The 22,686-nt window shown below is 36.6% G+C and overlaps 1 protein-coding gene across 1 annotated transcript in view; it reads left to right on the top strand.

Annotated features, from left to right (window-relative positions):
- Positions 1-1,320: 1,320 nt before the first annotated feature.
- SPATA5L1 (spermatogenesis associated 5 like 1) overlaps positions 1,321-22,686 on the top strand; it is a 45,522-nt gene continuing 24,156 nt past the window's right edge. The window contains exons 1-8 of the mRNA XM_053717451.1: positions 1,321-1,434; positions 5,328-6,414; positions 7,082-7,267; positions 16,522-16,680; positions 17,460-17,669; positions 19,033-19,251; positions 19,392-19,526; positions 20,755-20,880. Coding sequence (XP_053573426.1) covers positions 5,347-6,414; positions 7,082-7,267; positions 16,522-16,680; positions 17,460-17,669; positions 19,033-19,251; positions 19,392-19,526; positions 20,755-20,880 — 2,103 coding nt within the window. The 5' untranslated portion in view covers positions 1,321-1,434; positions 5,328-5,346. The remainder of the gene's footprint in view (positions 1,435-5,327; positions 6,415-7,081; positions 7,268-16,521; positions 16,681-17,459; positions 17,670-19,032; positions 19,252-19,391; positions 19,527-20,754; positions 20,881-22,686) is intronic.

Below are 22,686 nucleotides of genomic sequence, written 5' to 3'. Positions count from 1 at the left end.
TCTGTGTATATGTTTGTTTATGTATTTCTGTATGTCTGTGTATCTTTGTGTCTGTGTATATGTTTGTGTATGTATTTCTGTATAACTCTGTATATGTTTGTGTATGTGTGCGTGTGTGTGTGTATTTGTGTAACTGTGTCTGTGTATATGCTTGTGTATGTGTGTAACTCTGTGTATGTGTGCCTGTGTATGTGTGTAACTCTGTGTCTGTGTATATGTTTGCGTATGTGTGCCTGTGTATGTGTGTAAATCTGTGTCTGTGTATATGTTTGTGTATGTGTGCCTGTGTCTGTGTATATGTTTGTGTATGTGTGCCTGTGTAGCTGCACTCTGTATGCAAGATTGCTGGTTATATCTGTACCTTATGTATTAATAAATGTGGCATTACTGGCTTTCTACAAGGTAGCATTGGCTATATAAACTTTGGAAATGCATTGAAAAAAAAGTCATATTATTGCCTAAAACCTGGGGTGGTAGCAGCAGAATTTTTAGTGCCTAGGGCAGCACAAAACCTAAATACGCCACTGGGACGTTGTCTGCTAATCATTATTGCCTGAATTGTGTTTGCTTATTTGTTTGTTTATTTTTTGTCTGTGCCATGACTGTCTAAGCAGAGTATCTAGCAATAAAGTTAAAAACTCTTACTGCTCAACTCTAGGGAGTTGAAAGGTCAAAGGTTGCAACCTTCTGTGGGGGGTGGGGTTTGCAGAGTCAAGAGTAAAAAAACAAGTGAAAATTTAGCAAGGAGCAGACAGAAGTACTGTATATCAGGATCAGTAACATCCACATGCTTATCTGTTTATCTCCTGTAAAGACAGAGCAAGTAACCCCTTACTGTCTTCTCTTTTATGAACTGCAGTACACTACAAGTGTTTGTTTTACTAGTAATCAATTCATTGTTGTGATTTTTTGGCAAAAAAGTTTAATGTGTGTGATATATATATATATATATATATATATACATACATATATATATATATATATATATATATGCACGCACACAGATAGACATACATATGCACATACACGCAGAAACTGTAACTTAGAAAATGTATTTGTAAGAGGCTGAGCTGTTCTGAGGTGCACAGATATTAAGGCAGTATGGGGTCCACATATTTGTTTCTCGGGCTTATCATAAGTGCCTCACCAGCCTCCGACCTCACTGCACGTCGATACCCTTAGAAACATACTGTATAAACAAACAGCAGTCTCCTGTAGATTTGAGTCGCCGCCCTTCTACTTCCTCAGTTCCTCAACTCTGTACCATGTGATCGCTGCAGTCACGTGACTGCTGTGATGTCAGAATCTCCTTTAGAGGGATGGAAACTAGCTGCTACCCGCTGTTTATACAGAAAGCAGCCATGTGACTTTGTTCCCTGACAGGAAGAAGTGCAGTTGTAGTGAAGCTCAACTCAGCCTCAACTAAACAAATAGGTAACTCTTAATTACACTAGATGTGTGCACTGTGTAGTGCAGAAGTTTAATGGCAGCACTTAAAATCATTTATTCTGTTTTTTTATGCATTCCCTATGTGTTTAAGAAAGTAAACAATCTGTTTATGCAAATAATATAAACAGTATGTTCACATAAGTTATAGTAATTTTTTTCATCCAGTTTACCTATTTTTTTTTTTAAAAGAAGTTATGTCTATGTATCTACTTATAACTGGCTGTCTTCTAGATTTCTCTCTCTGTGTATCTGTCTATACCTCCCTCTGCATCTGTCTGTCTAAATATATCGATCTCTCTGCTTATATCTCTCTGTATCTGACTGACATATCTATATATATATATCCCTCTGCATCTGTCTATCTCTCCTCTGTATCTGTCTAATATGTCTGTCCAGATATTAGAGTGGGTATCTATTACAGGAATCAATCTGGCTACGAAAATATCAGAAGAGAACATGCAGCTGCTTACTTCTGCATTTGGATCCTCACAAATGATCCAAATGCACATACCTAATAATAAAAAAATAATAATAAAAAATAAATAAATAAATAAATATATATATATATATATATATATATATATATATATATATATATATATATATATATATATATATATATACCTGTATCAGTCTATAACTATCTTATTATATACCTATAACCAGGGCTCGACAAACCCAGGAGCCTGGGAGCCACTGGCTCCTATAATTTTACCCCTGGCTCCTAATTTTTTTGGGTTATTCTCCATATATCTATTTACAAATACCACTGTCTGTCTCCTAAAAGTGTGCCTGGCTCCTAAATATTTTTACTGGCTCCTACATTTTAAACAGATTTGTCGACCCCTGCCTATAACTACTGTATCTGTATCATACTTATGTTTGTTTATCTATAATCTCAGTATCTGTTTCTGTCCATCTGTCATTATCATCTCTATCTACTTCTCTCTTTCTTTATCTATGTATCTCTTTACCTCTCTCCTAACTCTTTTCTCTATCTATCTATCTATCTATCTATCTATCTATCTATCTATCTGTCTCTAGTTTCTCTCATCTATTTGTATAACTACAGAGCTTCACGAATCATATATTTTATTATTTTACAAATATCTCTATGTTAAACCTGCCTGTCTTTTATGAAATGTAGCTGGATCCTCAGTGTTTGGCTGTATCTTATTTGATATAAACTTGGTTTTCCCAAATTAATTTATGGATGGTAGGGCAGATTCAAATATATCCAAATTGCCAAAAGAAAATAAAGACCATTACCAGCACAAAACTATTTAGTAAGCCATCAAACATACCACTGTATACAATGTGTGCACGTTTAGCAACCTATAAACGCAATATAGACATATATTGATTTGAAATATCCCATTTCTAATTTGAGCCACAAAGTCCTCAGTCACTGTGAGAATTAGAGATCAGTGTGTTTTCTGTGCATTCTACACCTGTAAAACCATTGATGTGTGAATCTTACCTGCAAAAAAATACTTTTAAGCACATTGTACATATTTAAAAGTAGTGATTTTTATTTATCAAATATAAACTTCACACGCTGCTCCTTCTTCCTCAACCATATGTGAGGGTGGTACAGCCTGAGCTGGTCTCATGTATGACGCTTGCCATGGTTAAAGTGCACATGTTCTATACCGGTGACATAAGAAGTCATGCCGTGATAATGTAAAGTACATGACCGGGGGTTTACTGTCCCTTTAAATACTCTATATCAAGTTCATAATAGTTTGAGTATGTAATCCTTAAAGATATTTCCACAGCAAAAATAATTAAAGTCTTTTCAGACCAAAGATATTGCCATAGCAGGAGTAATAATAGTCCTTTCAGACTAAGTCACTGGATATTACATTGCCCATTAAGATCCTTACAGCTGTCATAGAAACAAATAATCCGGCGAACACATAAATCAGCCCAACTGCATCCTTAAATTAAAATCAAACTTTGATTGCATGGATGTTCTTATAATTATATTCAAATTTCCTCGACTTCAGCGTGGGACTCTGAGCTGTGTTGTGCTGACTCTTAAATAACTCAACGGCATGAGCACAATGTTATCTATATGGCCCATATGAATTAGTAGTCTCCTGATGTAAAAAACAAATAAAAAAGCATGCGATAAGAGACTGCCTGTAGTGGCTTAGAAACATGCAGAAATGTAGAGGTTTAATGTTATAAAGTTTATTAATATAACAATGTTGGTTGTGCAAAGCTGGAGAATGGGCGTGTAAAGGTGTTGTCTATCTTTTTTAAACAATAGCATTTTTAGTATTGAATGTCCTTTTAAATAAAAAGTGGCGGGTGTGGGGTGTTAGAAGAAAAACAACACTGTAAAGTGCCTTTACATTTCGGTCTATGGGGAACTGTGTGTTCCCTGTAAATATATATATTTACAGGGAACACACAATACATGAGTTAATCAGATCGAAATATGGCCGCCTAACTCCCCCCACCGTTACGTATCTACCTTCTCTTTCAAAGCATCCGCCATTCAGAATGCAATCCTTGGTCAGATTTTTCAAACTCGTTCACAGAGTTTTGCGCATGCGCGATTGTATAAGAACCAAAAAAGCGAAACTTTATTTTGCACAATTGTTTCTGCTGGATTCTATTTGTAACAGTACCTTATTACGATAATAAGAGGTAATTGTCACCGGCATTGAAAGGTTAAGTCCGATTTCTGACTGCGATCTGAATTGTTAACAAATGCTCATGCGCAATGATGTATGATGAGCGTCATCAATACCTACATGAACGAGCCTGAAATGGCATAGAGATGGGGAAGAAGGATAAGGGGGAGGAGTTGGGCGGCCATATTTCGAGCAGAATAACGCATATATCGTGAATGATTACTAGGACAAGGAAATAGGTAATACAGAAGGGATTCAAAAATATGGGATCCTGTTGTGTCGAGTGTTGACTGTCCCTTTCATGTTGATTTTTTTTTTTCTTTTTATTTATGTAATGGAACTGATCAAATAAACAAAGCACTAAATAATAAATAAAACTATATGCTCCTATTTTCATGTGTAAGGAGTCTGGACAAAGACATTCATTTTATTACAACTTAAAAAAAGAAGAAATGTATAAAAGTGTATTTATTTTTTAAAAAGATAGATAACTCCTTTACTACGTATTCCCAAGCTTTGCACACCAACATCTTTATATTAATATACTTTATAACCTTTAAACCTCTAAATTTCTGACCGTGGAGTTATTTATGAAGCAGCACTAACTGGCTAAAATGCAAGTTTGTCAATAGATAAAGAGGCCGTCTGCAGAGGTAATCACAGAGGTAAAAATTATATTAATATAACAGTGTTGGTTATGTAAAAATCGGGAATGGGTAATAAAGGGATAATCTATCTTTTTAAACAATACAATTTCAGGTAGATTGTCCCCTTTAAAGTTAAGTATATAATGATTTCAAAATTGATAGTGTACTCGTAAACTAGGACTAGTAGCATTTTGCGATTATTTTAATTTGGACTACAACTACCATAATGCAACAGGCAGTTCAATATCCTGATATAGAACATGGCAGCAGAGCAAATTGTTACTATATCCATAATATAGCAATCGGCTGTTAGTTACACAATCAAGATTCTGTTACATGGAAACACCATGTAACAAGCTTCCATTTATGCCATTATCTTTCAACATAGCAAACAGTTTGTTATGAAATATCTGACAAATTTATAGAAGTGGCATAACGACTTAGCAGTTTACTGCTGGAGTTTGACAGGGGTATCCTACAGTTACAGTTCCTCTCACTATATATATATTGTGTGTTAGTTTGAAATGCATAACCTGTTTACTTTTAGTAATTGACTTTCTTTTCTATTGCTTATTTTGGTATTCAGAGCATTTAATGTGTTCCTTATGGATGCCACCTTAAAATTGTTGTCGTTAAACCCAGAAGACCAGGGTACACAAAGATGTCGACTTGGACCCAAAGCAATGTCTCTTATTGGTGCAAAGATAGGATCCCCTGTCTTAATCATTTTACCAAGTTGCTACTGCTTGTGCACAGTTTGGCCAAGAAAAGATTTGTGTGAAGGATTTTTGCAGATTGATGTTATGTGTTCTACAGTACTAAAATCTTTGGAGTCATTTAGTGAAAAAACCTTAAGTTTGAACCAGTTAAAATGCTTAAACGTTGTTAGATTAAGGAAGATTACAGTAAAGGTAGTTTTAAAAAACTTAAAAATGAAACAAATTACCAGTGGAACAACACTCCACGAGATTGTGAGAGACATGCTAAGGAATGTCTATGTGTTATCTCAGTTTGTTGTATCTGTTAAAGAAGATTCACCAGTTGCAAATGTGGAGGTACTTGATACTGATCAGTTATTAGAAGAGGCTGGGCTTGTTACAGCAAAAACAAACATATGTATAAAGGAGGTTATTACGCTTGAGTGGTACAATCATGTATTTCAGTCTGTCCCTGGATATCAGATTGCTGGAATGGATGATGTATGTGACTTACTGAAAGAAATCATTCATTTACCCATGCGTTATCCAAAGACAATATCCAAATTAGGTCTTGCTTGTCCCAAAGGATTACTGTTGGTTGGACCTCCTGGTGTTGGGAAGACTCTGTTGGTAAAAGCTGTTGCAAGAGATGTTGGGGCATATCTGATTAGCATCAGTGGTCCTTCCATTTATGGTTCAAGACCTGGAGAAAGTGAAGAGAGTTTACGGACAGTCTTTGAAAAAGCAAGAGACATCTGTGCTGAAGGTCCATGTGTTCTTTTTATTGATGAAATTGACTCTTTGTGTCCTAAACGTGGGAATTCAAATAATGCTCCTGAAAACAGAATTGTTGCTCAGCTTTTGACACTTATGGATGGTATTCACAGTGATAACAAAATGGTTATAGTCGCTGCAACAAATCGACCAGATGCCTTAGATTCAGCACTAAGAAGACCTGGCAGATTTGACAGAGAGGTAAATATTGATACCTTAAGAAGACATATTTTATTTAGAGCACAAAATGACACTACAATATTTTACATATACTCTTAAGGAGGCCAATGCTTTTGAAGCATGTACAATATAAGGGCAACCACTCTAAATAAAGTATAACAAATTCCACCCACTTTATTGTACCACAACTGTAGAGTTTTGTGTGAGTAATGGACCTTCTGTTTTTTGATAAAGATCAGATATAAGGAAAATTAAAATTGTGCTGCACCGTTTTATTTTGAAAGCTAGTGTGTCTTATTTGGAGGGATTGTCCTCATTTTACAGTACATTGCAGTTCCAGTAGAAGCACCTTAAGAACTTTTACCTGCATTAAATGTATATATATGTTTGTACATGTTTGCCAGCAATCTTACCTTAAAGGAATAGAAAGGTCAAAAATGAAATATACCCAGATATACCCTAATTTGAGGATAACCCCTTCTTGTTTTGACTATAGAGTTTAGAAAAAAACAATATGCAATATATGTGGGTTTCTCAGTGAAAATTTCCTTTAGTAGGGCTTAAATATGGGCAGCATCTAAAAATTATAAAATGGCTAAACACATGGATTAAGGGGGTTAAAATATATTTGTATAAGGGGTTAAAATATATTTGTTGTATGAAATCCTAACTATATGTGTTTATTCAGATTGTGATTGGAACCCCAACACTCAAACAGAGAAGAGCTATCCTTGAAGTCTTGACTTCAAATTTGCCCATTAGTGCAGATGTGGATGTGAACAGTTTGGCGGACATGACTGTGGGGTATGTAGGAGCTGATCTTACAGCCCTCTGTAGAGAAGCAGCCATGCAAGCTGTGCTTCAAACGTGTGTGGTAAGACATTACATAATAAATTAATTTTGTCAGAGTTAGTGATGCATTAAGTCTCATATGTCTTTCACATAACTGTTTGGACCTGCCTATAGGGTGATCGGGGAAAGTAATAATAGATGTATTCATGATCAGTACTAGATTAGATGACATGGGCTTGTCAACCATATGTCCATTGATTTCAGATCAGTCCAATTGCGACCTCAGATCAAACCTGAATGCTTGCAGCCCTATATTGGACCCTAGATTAAACCCAGTCAGTTTGGTGTCTAGTTTTTTACTTTTTTAAAAATATAATTTATATCTTTATTTAAGTGTATATAGCAGGTGCAAAAATCCAAGAAAATCAGTAAATCATACAATAATCGTATGCTTAAAAAGCACAATTACCCGTCCACTTTCATAAGATCAATCAGAGATAAAACTTTATAAAAGTAGTAATCATCATAATAAGTGGGACATAAGAGCTTAAAGGGATATGAAACTCACAATTTTTTTTCTTTCATGATTCAGATAAAGCATGCAATTTTAAGTAACTTTCTTATTTACTCCTATTATCATTTTTTCTTTGTATCTTTATTTGAAAAGCAGGAATGTAAGCTTAGGAGCTGGCCAAATTTTGGTTTAGCACCTGGTTAGCGCTTGATTGGTTGCTAAATTTAGCCATAAATAATAAATATTCAGTGTAAAACATTATGAATTAGATAGCATCACTCTTTCTCATGAAATCATACCACTGTGTCCATATTAATATATTCATGTCAATAGTACCTAAGGAGTTGTGCACATATTCTTCAAGTTTCCTTATATTTTTTTCTAATATAATCAAATATATTTAAGACCAGTCCAGCTTGGTGTTTTCTCTTAATAACCAGGCTCTCGCTAGGGCTAATTTGCAGGTTAAGAGGATTGTGATAAGAGACTTTAGTTATTATTATTATTATTACCATTTATTTGTATAGCGCTGCCAAATTCCGTAGCGCTGGGTACAATGATAGGGGTATACAATGACAAAGATTTGTGATACAATACAAAACGTAACAAGACTAAACAAATCTAGCACAGGAGGAAGTTCCTGTTTTATTTTTGTGGTGGAGTATAGCTATCTTGGGATCGAAGTGCAACCTATGACCAAGGGAGGAGCACACAACAAACACCTGTCTCTATAGGGGTACAATACTAGGGCATTCCCACCAAACGTGAAGGGGGGCACCATCAGAATTACTTTTTCTCCAACACTGATCAGATTTATCAGGATATATTCTGTGTATCATCTGAGAGACCACTTGCCATTTGACCAGTAGTTTGTAGTTTGCAGTTTACAGTCAGTTAATACTGGAAATCTGAAATCCTATTTATAAGCAAAAATCAACACAATGTTTGTTTTATTACTGATAGCAAAGGGTTACTAAAAACAAGGTTTATCTTTACTTAAAGGGACACTGAACCCAAATTCTTTCTTTTGTGATTCAAATAGAGCATGACATTTTAATCAACTTTTTAATTTACTCCTATTATCAATTTTTCTTCGTTCTCTTGCTATATTTATTTGAAAAAGAAGGTGTCAAAGCAATTTTTTGGTTCAGACCTCTGGACAGCACTTGTTTATTGGTGGGTGAATTTATCCACCAATCGGCAAAAACAACCCAGGTTGTTCACCAAAAACTGGCCGGCATCTAAACGTACATTCTTGCTTTTCAAATAAAGAATGAAGAAAATGTGATAATAGGAGTAAATTAGAAAGTTGCTTAAAATTGCATGCTCTGTCTGAATCACAAAATAATTTTTTTTTGGTTCAGTGTCCCTTTAAACTGTGTAAGCACATACAAAGGTTCATAAATAAGATTTGACAGCTGTCCCATTTCAAAGGGACAGTAAATGATTTGTGATTTTAAACAACTTTCCAATTTACTCCTATTATTATTAAATTTGCTTTGTTCTTTTGATATCCTTTGTTAAGAGTAAAACTAGGTCGGTTGATAGGAGCTCATCAGCGTGCACATGTCTTTATCAGTCTATATATAACACTGCTATAAACAGTGCTGCAAACACTGCTGCTAGAGGTCTAGAGACATGCACACCCTCCTGAACTCACCTAGGGTTACTCTTTAATAAAGGATACCAAGAGAACAAAGAAAAACTGATAACAGAAGTACACTGGAAAAATGTTTAAAATTTCATGCCCTTATTTAAGTGTTTTCATTTTGATTTTACGGTCCCTTTAACATTACTGAATGACCATCCATCAAGAGAATAGGGAAATTGGTGCCATGACTAGACCAATGGCTGTTCAGCTTCTGTAAGTCTATATCTGTGACTAGATCAGATACGTAGCTGTGAATCCCTTGTCTGGTATATGCCACATCATATCAGGCTCAATTACACATATATTATTGGAAAATAAAACTTTCAAAGCACTGGATTGTCCCGTTAAATACCGAACTGCAGGAAGCCCTAGCTATTACGTTTAAGAGATAAAATGTTTACATCTCCTTCACTTGACTGGATCTTAAAACCAGATTTAGAGAGATATGAATTATAATTGAACCCAGACATTGACTCTGGGTAAGGGGACATGAAACCCAAACATTTTATTTCAAGATTCATTTAGAGCAAGCAATTGTAACACGTTTACAATTTTGCTTCTGTTATCTAAATAGCTTCATTCTCTTGGTATCCTTTGTTGTAAAAGCATACCTAGGTAGGCTCAGGAGCAGCAATGCACTACTGGGAACTAGCTGCTGATTGGTGACTGCACATGTATGTATTCAGCTAGCTCCCATGTGCACTGCTGTTTCTTCAAGAAAGGAAATCAAGAAAATTAACCAAATTAGATAATAGAAGTACATTGGGACTTGTTTGCTCTGATTCGTAAAAGAAACATTTTGGGTTTTATGTCCCTTTTAAAAAAGAAGGCAGGCCTTCATATGACGCCATTTTATATGTGGCGCATTGTTATTATAAATGTTCTTTTCTGTCATAGGGTCCAATTGTCTGATCTCCTCTGGTCAGGACAAATTCTCAATGTCCTTTATAGGATTCTCAAAGGGCAATTGTTACATTGAGATCTGTGTATTTGAGTTGTACACCCAACATGCCTGTATGCAGAGGAGAGACATGCATTACAATAGAGAGCTCAAAAGGAAATGCAAGTGCAAAATGAAATTGAAAGTTCAATATAAAAATCGTACACATTTAAAATAATAGTAATAGTACGCAATCAAATTCTAAAGAAAAATGCACTGCAAAATTTAATTAATACAGTAAAATTTCATTTAGACTATGCTGAGAAAAATAATGAATGTACACAGTAAAAATCATATTTAATGTCACAATATAACGATAAAATCATACCAAAAAATAAAAAAATGTAAAGTGTAGTTTTATTTCTCTATTATTATGTGTCTCATTGTAACTGCAATGGGCTCACAATATGAAATTGTATTTAGTATTTTTAGGTTACCATTTAGGCAGGCCATATGAATGTATAGGTGGGTAGAAAAAAAAAGTTCTGCTATAGCATGAGGAAGTATTGGTTTCAAGACCTTCTTACTACAGGCTAGATTACGAGTGGGGCACAATTTAGCTCTCCCGCTTTAGCGTAAACTGTGCTAGACTGCTTTTTGCGTGTGTTGGTTTGTGCTCGTATTATAATTTGAAAGTAAAAAGGTTTTGCTTGAGCAAAAAACCCAGATGCACGCTAACAAAATATTGCAACCCTGTTAACATATTCTCCCATAAACTTCAATAGAAAACAAAAAAAATCACCTAAAACCCAATCTTGCCCGCTAACCCAACCGCGTTTATTCCTATGTGTTGAACCTGACATGAATTATGAATATTTCACATTCCAATGTTCTTCACTTACAGGATAATGTACTTTTTATTGTAAATGCATATTTAGTGTGTGTATATGTTATATATATATATATATATATATATATATATATATATATATATATATATATATATATATATCTGTATATCTATTCCTATAGGTATCAATATGTATTTTACATAACCAGTATTAGATATACATTAAAATATATATTTAATAATATATATATATATATATATATATATATATATATATATATATATATATATATATATATATATATATATATATATATATATATAGAGGCTTCGATTTAGTGCACTCTCACTGGCCAACCCAGACACAGACCAGGGTGCTTAACGGACTGAACAATCTGAATAGGAATAAGCACTCACTGGATTTCAAAACAACAAATATTTATTTGGCAGTGACATTTCGGGGCATTCACCCCTTCCTCAGACAACCCAAAATGTGAAACAAGCAAAGTTAAATAATGACTCAAACCCCTCCCTCATCAAATTTCAGCCAATCAAAATACATCCAAAGCAATCAATAGGGGATGTATGTTAAACAAAAACAATTACATTTCTGTATAATATCAATAAAGTGTATACTTTTACAAAGCACATGTGTGATATAACCATATATAGTGTATTGTATTAAGGTGTCAGTGACAGTGAAGTGGATGGCTGTGGAATATTCCAACAGATAGTGCAAAATACATCTGCCTTCTTGTAATACATTCTGTACTCAAAACATAAGGAATTTACTGGACTTGTTGTTACCAAGAAAAGTAGCTTATTAATACCGCATGTAAACTGCTTAGAGACATTTACTCACTTAGCTGAAAGGCAACTTACTGTGCATCAAAAGCATATAAAACTTCATAGGGGATGGATACTCCGCCATTAGTTATCACGCTGGCCACCGCATGGTCGGAGGGGGCGTGTCAGCATCCGGGTTAGCATCTTGACACGCTACTGAAAATCCGAGCCCTAAGCGTTGTTATGCGTTGCCATAGCAACCTATCATGATCGCTTGCTTAATAAAGCAGAATTAACACTCCTCAATAGAGGTTTGACATTTGTCCCTACACAGAGACCAGACGAATTTGATATGTGGTTGGACATCCAAAAGTTTAAAAGAAATCTTAAGCTTAAAGATCATTTCAAAATGACAGAACAGCAAGAAATGGGGACCATCTTTAGAAACAAGAGCACATTTGACCCCCAACATACGGCTGCCAGTATACAAACCTACACTAGATTGGTTTTACAGGATGCTGCAACAATGCCGAAAGAATTATTCAGACACAACATCTCCAAAGAGGAACATGTGGCAATTGAAAGTCTGGCCCGTGACCCCAACATTGTGATCCGCAATGCGGACAAAGGTGGGGCCATTGTAGTCCTGAATTATAAGGATTACAAAGAAGAAATACTCTCACAACTAAATGATGACCAGGTATACCTACCTCTCAAAAAGGATCCTACCAAGCTCTTTCAAGAACGAATTGACAATCTACTGCTTGAAGGGGTAGTGGAAGGTTGGGTCAGTAAAGATACATATGATTGGTTGATGGTGGCATATCCGATTTGCCCTATTCTTTATACCCTGCCCAAAGTGCACAAGAGCCTGGAGAAACCCCCTGGGCGCCCGATCGTGTCTGCAAGGGGTTCCTTGTTGAGCCCTCTGGCAAAGTGGATTGATTCATTCCTCCAACCACTGGTGAGACACATGAAATCATACGTTAAAGATTCGAGTGACGTATTGGGTCATCTCTCGCAGGTTCAAGATCTATCTACAGATGACTACCTGGTGTCTATGGATGTCACAAGCCTATATACCATCATCCCTCATCAAGATGGAATGAGGGCAGTCACAAAGGCTCTCTCTAGATATCCCTATGTCGGGCCTAGCAGTACCTATATTATCAAGATCCTCGAAATATGTTTGACTTTAAACTTCTTCAGGTTTGAATTGAAATACTTCCAACAAATCACGGGGACCGCCATGGGGTCAAATATGGCCCCATCCTATGCGAACTTATTCATGGAGGATTATGAATCTAACATCATGAAGGTCTATGAGATTCCTGAAATTATCAAATACATGAGATACATCGACGATGTGCTACTGGTGTGGAGAGGTACAGAAGAGCATCTACAGAGGTGGATACAAGACCTCAATGATCTACCACATCCGGTGAAGTTTAAGATGGTGGCCAGCAAAGAAGCCATTGACTTCTTAGACCTGATAATATTTAAGGAGAATGGGCAATTAGAAACCACCATGTACCATAAACCTACAGACAGGAACTCCCTATTGTTGGCAAGTAGTAGCCACCCAAGATCTCTCATCAGAGCCATCCCATTGGCACAACTCTACCGAGTAGTGAGGAACAACTCTATAAGGAACAATGGCGAAAGACAGCTAGAAGAAATGTCAACTAAATTTCTCCAGAGGGGATACTCCTATACAACCATTCAAAAAGCCCATAAAATAGCCAAGGATACAGAAAGGAGCACCCTACTGAAAACAGGAGGAAGGAAACCTGTTGAAAAACGGATGACTTGTACTATGACATATTCACCTAATATTGGGATTGTAGCACAATCAGTGAAGGAACATTGGGATCTACTAACCACAGACCAACAATTACCTTTCAAAGAATTCTCCCCACCAAGAATGGGATATAAAAGAGGGCGTAACCTCCAAGATATGTTGATGATCACAGATCCAAGACATGCCTACATCAAGGAAACCTGGCTAAAATCGAAGAAACAGGGATGCTTTAAGTGCCTTGGATGCACAACGTGCAACTCGATGATCCAGAGCAAAACCTTCCATCATCCGCACACAAATCAGAGTTTTAAGATCCAACACCATCTAACCTGCTCTACCCCATTCGTAGTCTACCTGTTGAATTGCACATGTGGGATGTATTACGTCGGTAAGACGGATGATGACATTAAGAAGAGGATGGCTAACCATCGGAGTGCCATCAGGATTGCACTTAAAGATGGTACATCGGAACAACCGGTGGCACGCCATTTTTTACAGAGGAACCATACTGTGAAGGACTTGCGCTTCATACTTATTGATCATGTACCACCTTTGATACGGGGAGGCAACAGAAAGAAGAAACTCCTACAAATTGAGGCCAAGTGGATCCATAAACTTGGAACAGTACATCCAGGAGGATTGAACACAAATGTGGACTGGCATTGTTTCCTGTAGTACCTCTTCTAGGGACATAACTGGGAGGATGTCTATAAACATCCCATTTGCTAATGAGAGTCCATGTACCTACCTACTAGAGATCATTTGTAATACCATACTCTGGGAGACACGAAGTTCCATTCTCAGGTAGGACTTTAACGATACATTACCATACTGTCAGGCTTTTAAAATTAGTGTACCCAGTTAGTTAATCTGGCCTTGAGTTGATTTAGATATATGTGGTGTCCTGGATATCTCACTAGTCTATAGGCTCAGACCCCTATTAAGAAATTACAGAAATTACAGGATTTAGAGCATCCCCAATACACTCTATGAATGTCCATTTTGACAATAATTTTAGACCCAGTCATTATGCCGAGAGTAAGTCAGTATGTCTAGAACAGGACCTTTTTGATCCAACGGTTAACTTATATATTAGCCTGTGTAACATTTTAATACACGACTCACAATTTAGACTCGTGTTAGAGTTTGTTTGAATAATTGATGGCTACAGATCCCTCAATATTTGATCCCCTTTATAAGATTTGATTACACCCAGTATTGTCTTAGAGATCTTCTTTGAGCATATTATACACCAGTGAGCTTTAATGCCCATAACCGCTGTTACTTTTATCACTGGATAATCCCCAATGCGTTAGTTTATAATTAACCACATATCTAGTTGCCACATCAGCATGTTTTTGATAAGTGAAACACTATTCGATCTTATTATGACACTAGCTATGTCTATAGCATGACATTGTTTGTTGGGTTGCCATGGTGACCTAGTACAGACCTACGTAGCAAAGCCTCGGTCTGGTGTGGTTGATGACGCCATGATAGGTTGCTATGGCAACGCATAACAACGCTTAGGGCTCGGATTTTCAGTAGCGTGTCAAGATGCTAACCCGGATGCTGACACGCCCCCTCCGACCATGCGGTGGCCAGCGTGATAACTAATGGCGGAGTATCCATCCCCTATGAAGTTTTATATGCTTTTGATGCACAGTAAGTTGCCTTTCAGCTAAGTGAGTAAATGTCTCTAAGCAGTTTACATGCGGTATTAATAAGCTACTTTTCTTGGTAACAACAAGTCCAGTAAATTCCTTATGTTTTGAGTACAGAATGTATTACAAGAAGGCAGATGTATTTTGCACTATCTGTTGGCATATTCCACAGCCATCCACTTCACTGTCACTGACACCTTAATACAATACACTATATATGGTTATATCACACATGTGCTTTGTAAAAGTATACACTTTATTGATATTATACAGAAATGTAATTGTTTTTGTTTAACATACATCCCCTATTGATTGCTTTGGATGTATTTTGATTGGCTGAAATTTGATGAGGGAGGGGTTTGAGTCATTATTTAACTTTGCTTGTTTCACATTTTGGGTTGTCTGAGGAAGGGGTGAATGCCCCGAAACGTCACTGCCAAATAAATATTTGTTGTTTTGAAATCCAGTGAGTGCTTATTCCTATTCAGATTATATATATATATATATATATATATATATATATATATATCCTGTAGTGAAATACCAGCACTCACTGTTACTTAAGGCAAAGTCGTGGTGCTCTCAGAATTATGTAGAATGTCCAGGGAGAGCACTCGCCGTGAATAAAATATTTATTAGTGAAGTTAACGTTTTCGGGGAACAACCCCCGTCCTCAGACTCCTGTGAAAAAGTCTAAGAATCTTACACAAATATCCAACATAGGCTTAAAAGGGAAGCCAAAGCTCTAAAGGAATAAACCCTCATCTAAATAATGCTTCTAATTAAGAATCCTTCATGAGGTCTTCTGACGTAACTGACTGGTTTTATGGGATATACTCTGTGAAACACTACCATAAATCTTTCTACACAAACTGCTAGTACTTTCTAATGGCACTGGCCTTCATTGTGCATGTACAATGCCCTCAGTACCGGCAGTGTGACATAAAAACTTGTGTTGGAATATGGCAGCAGATGGGGAAGGGATTATGTCAATGAATATGACTGAATTAAGGTTTTAGAACAATATCTTGCCTATGTTAATCTTGTTTCACATATTAAAGGAATTACAAATTCAAATTACTGCAGTGTAGGTCATTTAAATGTTATATTATTATTTACACAACCAATGTTTTACAAACATCACTACATAGCCTCTGAATTTGAATCATGTGTTTACATTTGTATTGCAGGATGATCAGGATAATATAATCAAAGGAACTCATTTTTATGAAGCTTTTAAAAAAATCTGCCCTACATCTGTCCGGAGTTCTATTGGGCAAGTGGAATTAAAACCCATTTATTGGGATCAAATTGGTGGCCTTGAGGACATCAAACTACAATTACAACAGGTACAATATTGATAGTAGAAGGCTTTAAATTTAAACATACAGTAATTTTATGGGCTAAACATTACTAAATCCAGAAAGATTTAAAAAAACAAAACAAAAAAACCCAAGAGGAAAGAAAAGAATAAATTCAGATGCATCAAGAGATTTAGAATGTACATGACATCATTTTATTGCTTGTGGAGATCAGGTTTTAGAAGGCTGTCATCTTTCTTTTAAAGTAGAATTTACAAATACAGGTAAATTATTCTGAAATCCAAACGTTTTCATTAATAGTGTTTAAGAAATAAAATGATTAAAAAATAAAATTTTCCCACCAGAAAGTCATAAAAGATTGTTTGTGTTCTTAGATGCAAATGATAGTCTGTATTTATTTAAAACAACGGTCACCTTTCTGATTACAGTACTGTGTTATCTTTCTGATGGTAATACATATACAAAAGTATTAAAAAGGATATAAAGCTACATTGTGAGTATAAGGTGTATTAGAAAAATGACATAAGTTATTGTCGTCTACACTTGGCTCCATCCCCTCTCCCATTTTACAGATGCAAATATACAAATATTCTAAAAGCCAGACCTTTTCCCAAGCAGTTTGGAAAAAGGGTTTTGTACCTGTATGTTCAAGCACTTTGATCAGATGTTCTGGTATATAACCTGTTTTAAGGCACTTGGGTAAGGAGACCATTTTTTAGATAATTACTAGGGCACCTTTTATCCACCTTTTATTACTAGGTCACCTTTTATTTTACCACCATATTTTTGCTTCAATATCTTTTTAGAGCATCGAGTGGCCAATGAAATATCCAGATGCCTTTATCAGAATGGGTTTGTCCCTGCCAAAAGGAGTGCTTCTTTATGGACCCCCAGGATGTGCAAAAACCATGCTGGTGAAAGCTGTAGCTACAAGCTGCCATTGCTCATTCTTATCAGTTAGTGGTGCTGATCTGTTTTCACCATATGTGGGGGATTCCGAAAAGACTCTAGCACAGGTGACATTTTTTTTAATTTGTATTTCTGTCATAAGTGGTTCTAAATTTTCTTCTGCTAACTAAATATTATATCTAGGGTTGCATGTTATGCAGATTCCACATGATGAGTTTTCAATAATAATAATAATAATAAGCTGCTGTGAACTCAGTTGAAATACAATGCCTGTGTTTCTTATGCTAAACACTGATAAGGGGGGTGAATCAGACTACTCCAGACAGCATGGCTATGTAACTAATTTTGCTTATTTTTGAAAATTATTTTAAAATACTTGCCAGCAATTTTTAATCATTTTTTTTATACAAACTTGTTTTACTTAATTAGCCCTTTTAGAATATGCACAGATCTCAACATGTTTTATGGCACTTTAAACTAGTTCCTCATGAGAAATACATTGCATTGTTGTCCTTAAAGGGATAGAAAGGACAAAATTGACTGCATTTCAGTTTTAAAAAGAATGTATACAATTTTTTTTAGTAAAAGTTATTAGTGTTTTTCAGCAGCATACGCACATATGCTGTGAGTGTCTTGTGCACCAATATTCAAACACCACATCTCAGAGTCAGCAGTGGTTTGTATGACACAAATTATGTTAATTATCCTTTTAAAAAGGGGACAGATTAAAAAAAAAAAAAAAAAAATACTAAAGGTACACATTTCTCAGATATTCACTAGATGTTTCTTCAGGGATGGCAAACAGGCGGTCCCTGGGCCAAATGCGGCCCTATGCACAAGTTTTTTTGGCCCCAGGCAAAAAGTAGAATTAAGAATGTGTGCCACAGTTTTTTTATGGCCCAGGAAAAAGAGGCGCTAAATAGATGTGCTTTGGGGACTTCTGGTTAGTGGGCAAACTCAAATGAGCCCTCTAAAGGGGAGAAAAGCAGATAGAGGGTACTCTTGCAACATTACTTAAATCTGTCCCTGTGGAATTTTTAGGAAATATATTATATGTGTTTTCCATATCCACAAATTTTATATGTGATCTTTAAGCCTTTTAAATTATTGGACTGCGGCCCCCATGTGTTAGGAGGTTGGCCCTTGCTGTGCTATATCATAACTTCCTAATTAAAACATATGCTTTTTACTCAAGGTCTTAGGTGTGTGGCAGAATGTACTGTGGCAACTATAGGAAATCAAACAACAGTCTTATGTTTAGAGGCTAAAAGAGTTCTCTTGGAAGATCTGACTTTTGTGCTACATTTATTTTGCTTTTGCCATTTTTTATATCTGTCGTTTCATCTGGGCCAGTTACTCAGGTAAAATAATAGTAGCTCCATGTTAGACATCTCTAATTGTTATAATTTCTCTCATTTTAATGTTTTTAATGTTGGAATACGACATATAATCTTGTGTTTGGTGACACAGGTTTTCAGACAAGCAAGGGCAAGCACTCCAGCCATTGTATTCCTGGATGAAATTGATGCTATCCTGGGTTCTCGGTCAGAATCCAGTACAGGTGCTGGGGTCCAGGAGAGAGTTCTGTCTGTACTTTTGAATGAGCTGGATGGTGTGGGAATAAAAATAACAGAACGCAGAGGAAATCATGTGCAGCTTGAAGGTCATAAAAATGATTATAATGAAAAGGTAAATTATCCTAATTTTAGCTTTATATGTAATATAATATTGAGAAACTAGCATCACACTTTGTAGAAATGTCCAATACTTTTTTTTCCAGAACTGTGAATACTTTAACATTTCCTCTGTTTTTTTGTTTTTATTTCCAGTTTGAATTTCAGGAGGTTGTGAATAAATCTGTGATGGTTGTGGCTGCAACAAACAGGCCTGATAGTTTAGATGATGCATTGTTGAGACCTGGAAGGCTGGATAAGCTTCTCTACATACCTCCGCCAGATGAAAAGGTTAGGAATGGGGTTACAGAAGGTATAGACGGGAATGATATTGCAGCCACAGAACAATAAATTAAACAACCTGAGGTGGTCATTTTCTTTAGTATTGAGTACTGACACCACAAAGCAAATAATCAACTCCCTTGTAATTTTTTGACTTGACTACTACAATAACCTACTCACTGGCCTTCCTTTCTCTCGCCTCTCCCCCCCCTTCATTCCATCTTAAGTGATCTGCCAGGCTAATCCACCTATCTGGTCGCTCTGTATCTGCTGCACCTCTCTGCAAGTCCCTTCACTGGCTCCCCATTTACAGCAGAATTTAAATTCAAAATTCTCACCCTGACCTACAAAGCCCTTTCCAACGCCACTCCCCACTACCTATTCTCACTAATATACTTCAGCCTTCTCCCTAAGATCTAACAATGACCTGATACTTGCATCTCAGATGATCACCTCTTTGCATACTAGAGTGCAGGACTCGTGTGCGGCACCTACTCTCTGGAAAGCTCTCCCTCACGCTGTCAGACTTTCCCCTAATCTCCCTTATACGCTCCCTAAAGAATTATTTTGATCAGGGAAGCCTACAACCAAACTCAGTAACAAATGAGTTCCATGTACCTAATAATTGTTGTTTAACTCTGTATTAACATAATTCTCACCCTTGCCGTCCTCACCTCCTGTTTATCACGCTCCTACCTTGTAGAATTGTAAGTTCCCATGGGAATAGGGCCTTCAATTACTCCTGTATGTTTTTATCAAATTTTGTCTTGTCTCTTAAGTTTAGTATCATTGTTTTATTTAAATGAATTGTACCCATGGACAGCGCTGCAGAATAGGTTGGCGCTTTATAAATAAAGTATTATAATAATATTAGTATAATAAGAACAATGTTTTGTCTGTTCATGGTGTTATGTTGTATTCACCTTGGTTGTCAAAAACGCTTCTGGAGAATATGTAGCTCTCCCAAGTGACTGTTTTTTTCACAGTTTAACTAGACATAAGTGTAGTTTAATTTAATTTCCTTAGCACAATTTTACACGGTTTTGCAAACCAATAGCAAATTGGGCATATACTCTGAAAAGCCTTGTGGAATCCATGTCCTCATTCCCTTTTGCTATGGTCCGTTAAGGGCTGATATAAATGAGCTTGTATGCTGTGCAAACCAATCGCTATTGCAGGTGACCTAAAAGAAAACTGATGAACTAATGAGTAATTAATACTTTCATGTTTATGACAGGCACGTTTATCTGTACTTAAAATCTGCACCACCACTATGCCATTAGATCCCGATGTGTGTCTAGAAAACCTGGCAGCTGATACTGCATCTTATTCTGGAGCTGATCTCCAAAATCTCTGTAAAGAGGTAAGGACAAACTAGAAATAAAGCTTTATTTCTAAACACTGGACAGGTTATTTTTAATCACAAAAAGTAATTGCAGTAAACTGCCAATATACACTACAGATAACTCCTCACCTGTATTGCTTAACTTTCAGTCCAGAATTCTCTATGGTGATGCCTTTATGTCTGTGATAGTAATGTGTCACTAGTGGAGCTTTCTTTCATCCCAGACCCATGTTATACAATAGCAATCTGCCACTAGTGGAGCTTTCTTGCATCTCAGATCCATGATATACAATAGCAATGTGTCACTAGTGGAGCTTTCTTTCATCACACACCAATGTTATAAAATAGTAATCTGCCACTACAGGGAGTGCAGAATTATTAGGCAAGCTGTATTTTTGAGGATTAATTTTATTATGGAACAACAACCATGTTCTCAATGAACCCAAAAAACTCATTAATATCAAAGCTATATAGTTTTGGAAGTAGTTTTTAGTTTGTTTTTAGTTATAGCTATTTTAGGGGGATATCTGTGTGTGCAGGTGACTATTACTGTGCATAATTATTAGGCAACTTAACAAAAAACAAATATATACCCATTTCAATTATTTATTTTTACCAGTGAAACCAATATAACATCTCAACATTCACAAATATACATTTCTGACATTCAAAAACAAAACAAAAACAAATCAGTGACCAATATAGCCACCTTTCTTTGCAAGGACACTCAAAAGCCTGCCATCCATGGATTCTGTCAGTGTTTTGATCTGTTCACCATCAACATTGCGTGCAGCAGCAACCACAGCCTCCCAGACACTGTTCAGAGAGGTGTACTGTTTTCCCTCCTTGTAAAACACACATTTTATGATGGACCACAGGTTCTCAATGGGGTTCAGATCAGGTGAACAAGGAGGCCATGCCATTAGATTTTCTTCTTTTATACCCTTTCTTGCCAGCCACGCTGTGAAGTACTTGGACGCGTGTGATGGAGCATTGTCCTGCATGAAAATCATGTTTTTCTTGAAGGATGCAGACTTCTTCCTGTACCACTGCTTGAAGAAGGTGTCTTCCAGAAACTGGCAGTAGGACTGGGAGTTGAGCTTGACTCCATCCTCAACCCGAAAAGGCCCCACAAGCTCATCTTTGATGATACCAGCCCAAACCAGTACTCCACCTCCACCTTGCTGGCGTCTGAGTCGGACTGGAGCTCTCTGCCCTTTACCAATCCAGCCACGGGCCCATCCATCTGGCCCATCAAGACTCACTCTCATTTCATCAGTCCATAAAACCTTAGAAAATCAGTCTTGAGATATTTCTTGGCCCAGTCTTGACGTTTCAGCTTGTGTGTCTTGTTCAGTGGTGGTCGTCTTTCAGCCTTTCTTACCTTGGCCATGTCTCTGAGTATTGCACACCTTGTGCTTTTGGGCACTCCAGTGATGTTGCAGCTCTGAAATATGGCCAAACTGGTGGCATCTTGGCAGCTGCACGCTTGACTTTTCTCAGTTCATGGGCAGTTATTTTGCGCCTTGGTTTTTCCACACGCTTCTTGCGACCCTGTTGACTATTTTGAATGAAACGCTTGATTGTTCGATGATCACGCTTCAGAAGCTTTGCAATTTTAAGTGTGCTGCATCCCTCTGCAAGATATCTCACTATTTTTGACTTTTCTGAGCCTGTCAAGTCCTTCTTTTGACCCATTTTGCCAAAGGAAAGGAAGTTGCCTAATAATTATGCACACCTGATATAGGGTGTTGATGTCATTAGACCACACCCCTTCTCATTACAGAGATGCACATCACCTAATATGCTTAATTGGTAGTAGGC

This window comes from Bombina bombina, chromosome 6 (assembly GCF_027579735.1).
Source record: "Bombina bombina isolate aBomBom1 chromosome 6, aBomBom1.pri, whole genome shotgun sequence".
NCBI lineage: Eukaryota > Metazoa > Chordata > Amphibia > Anura > Bombinatoridae > Bombina > Bombina bombina.
This window is presented reverse-complemented; position numbering and strand designations above follow the sequence as displayed.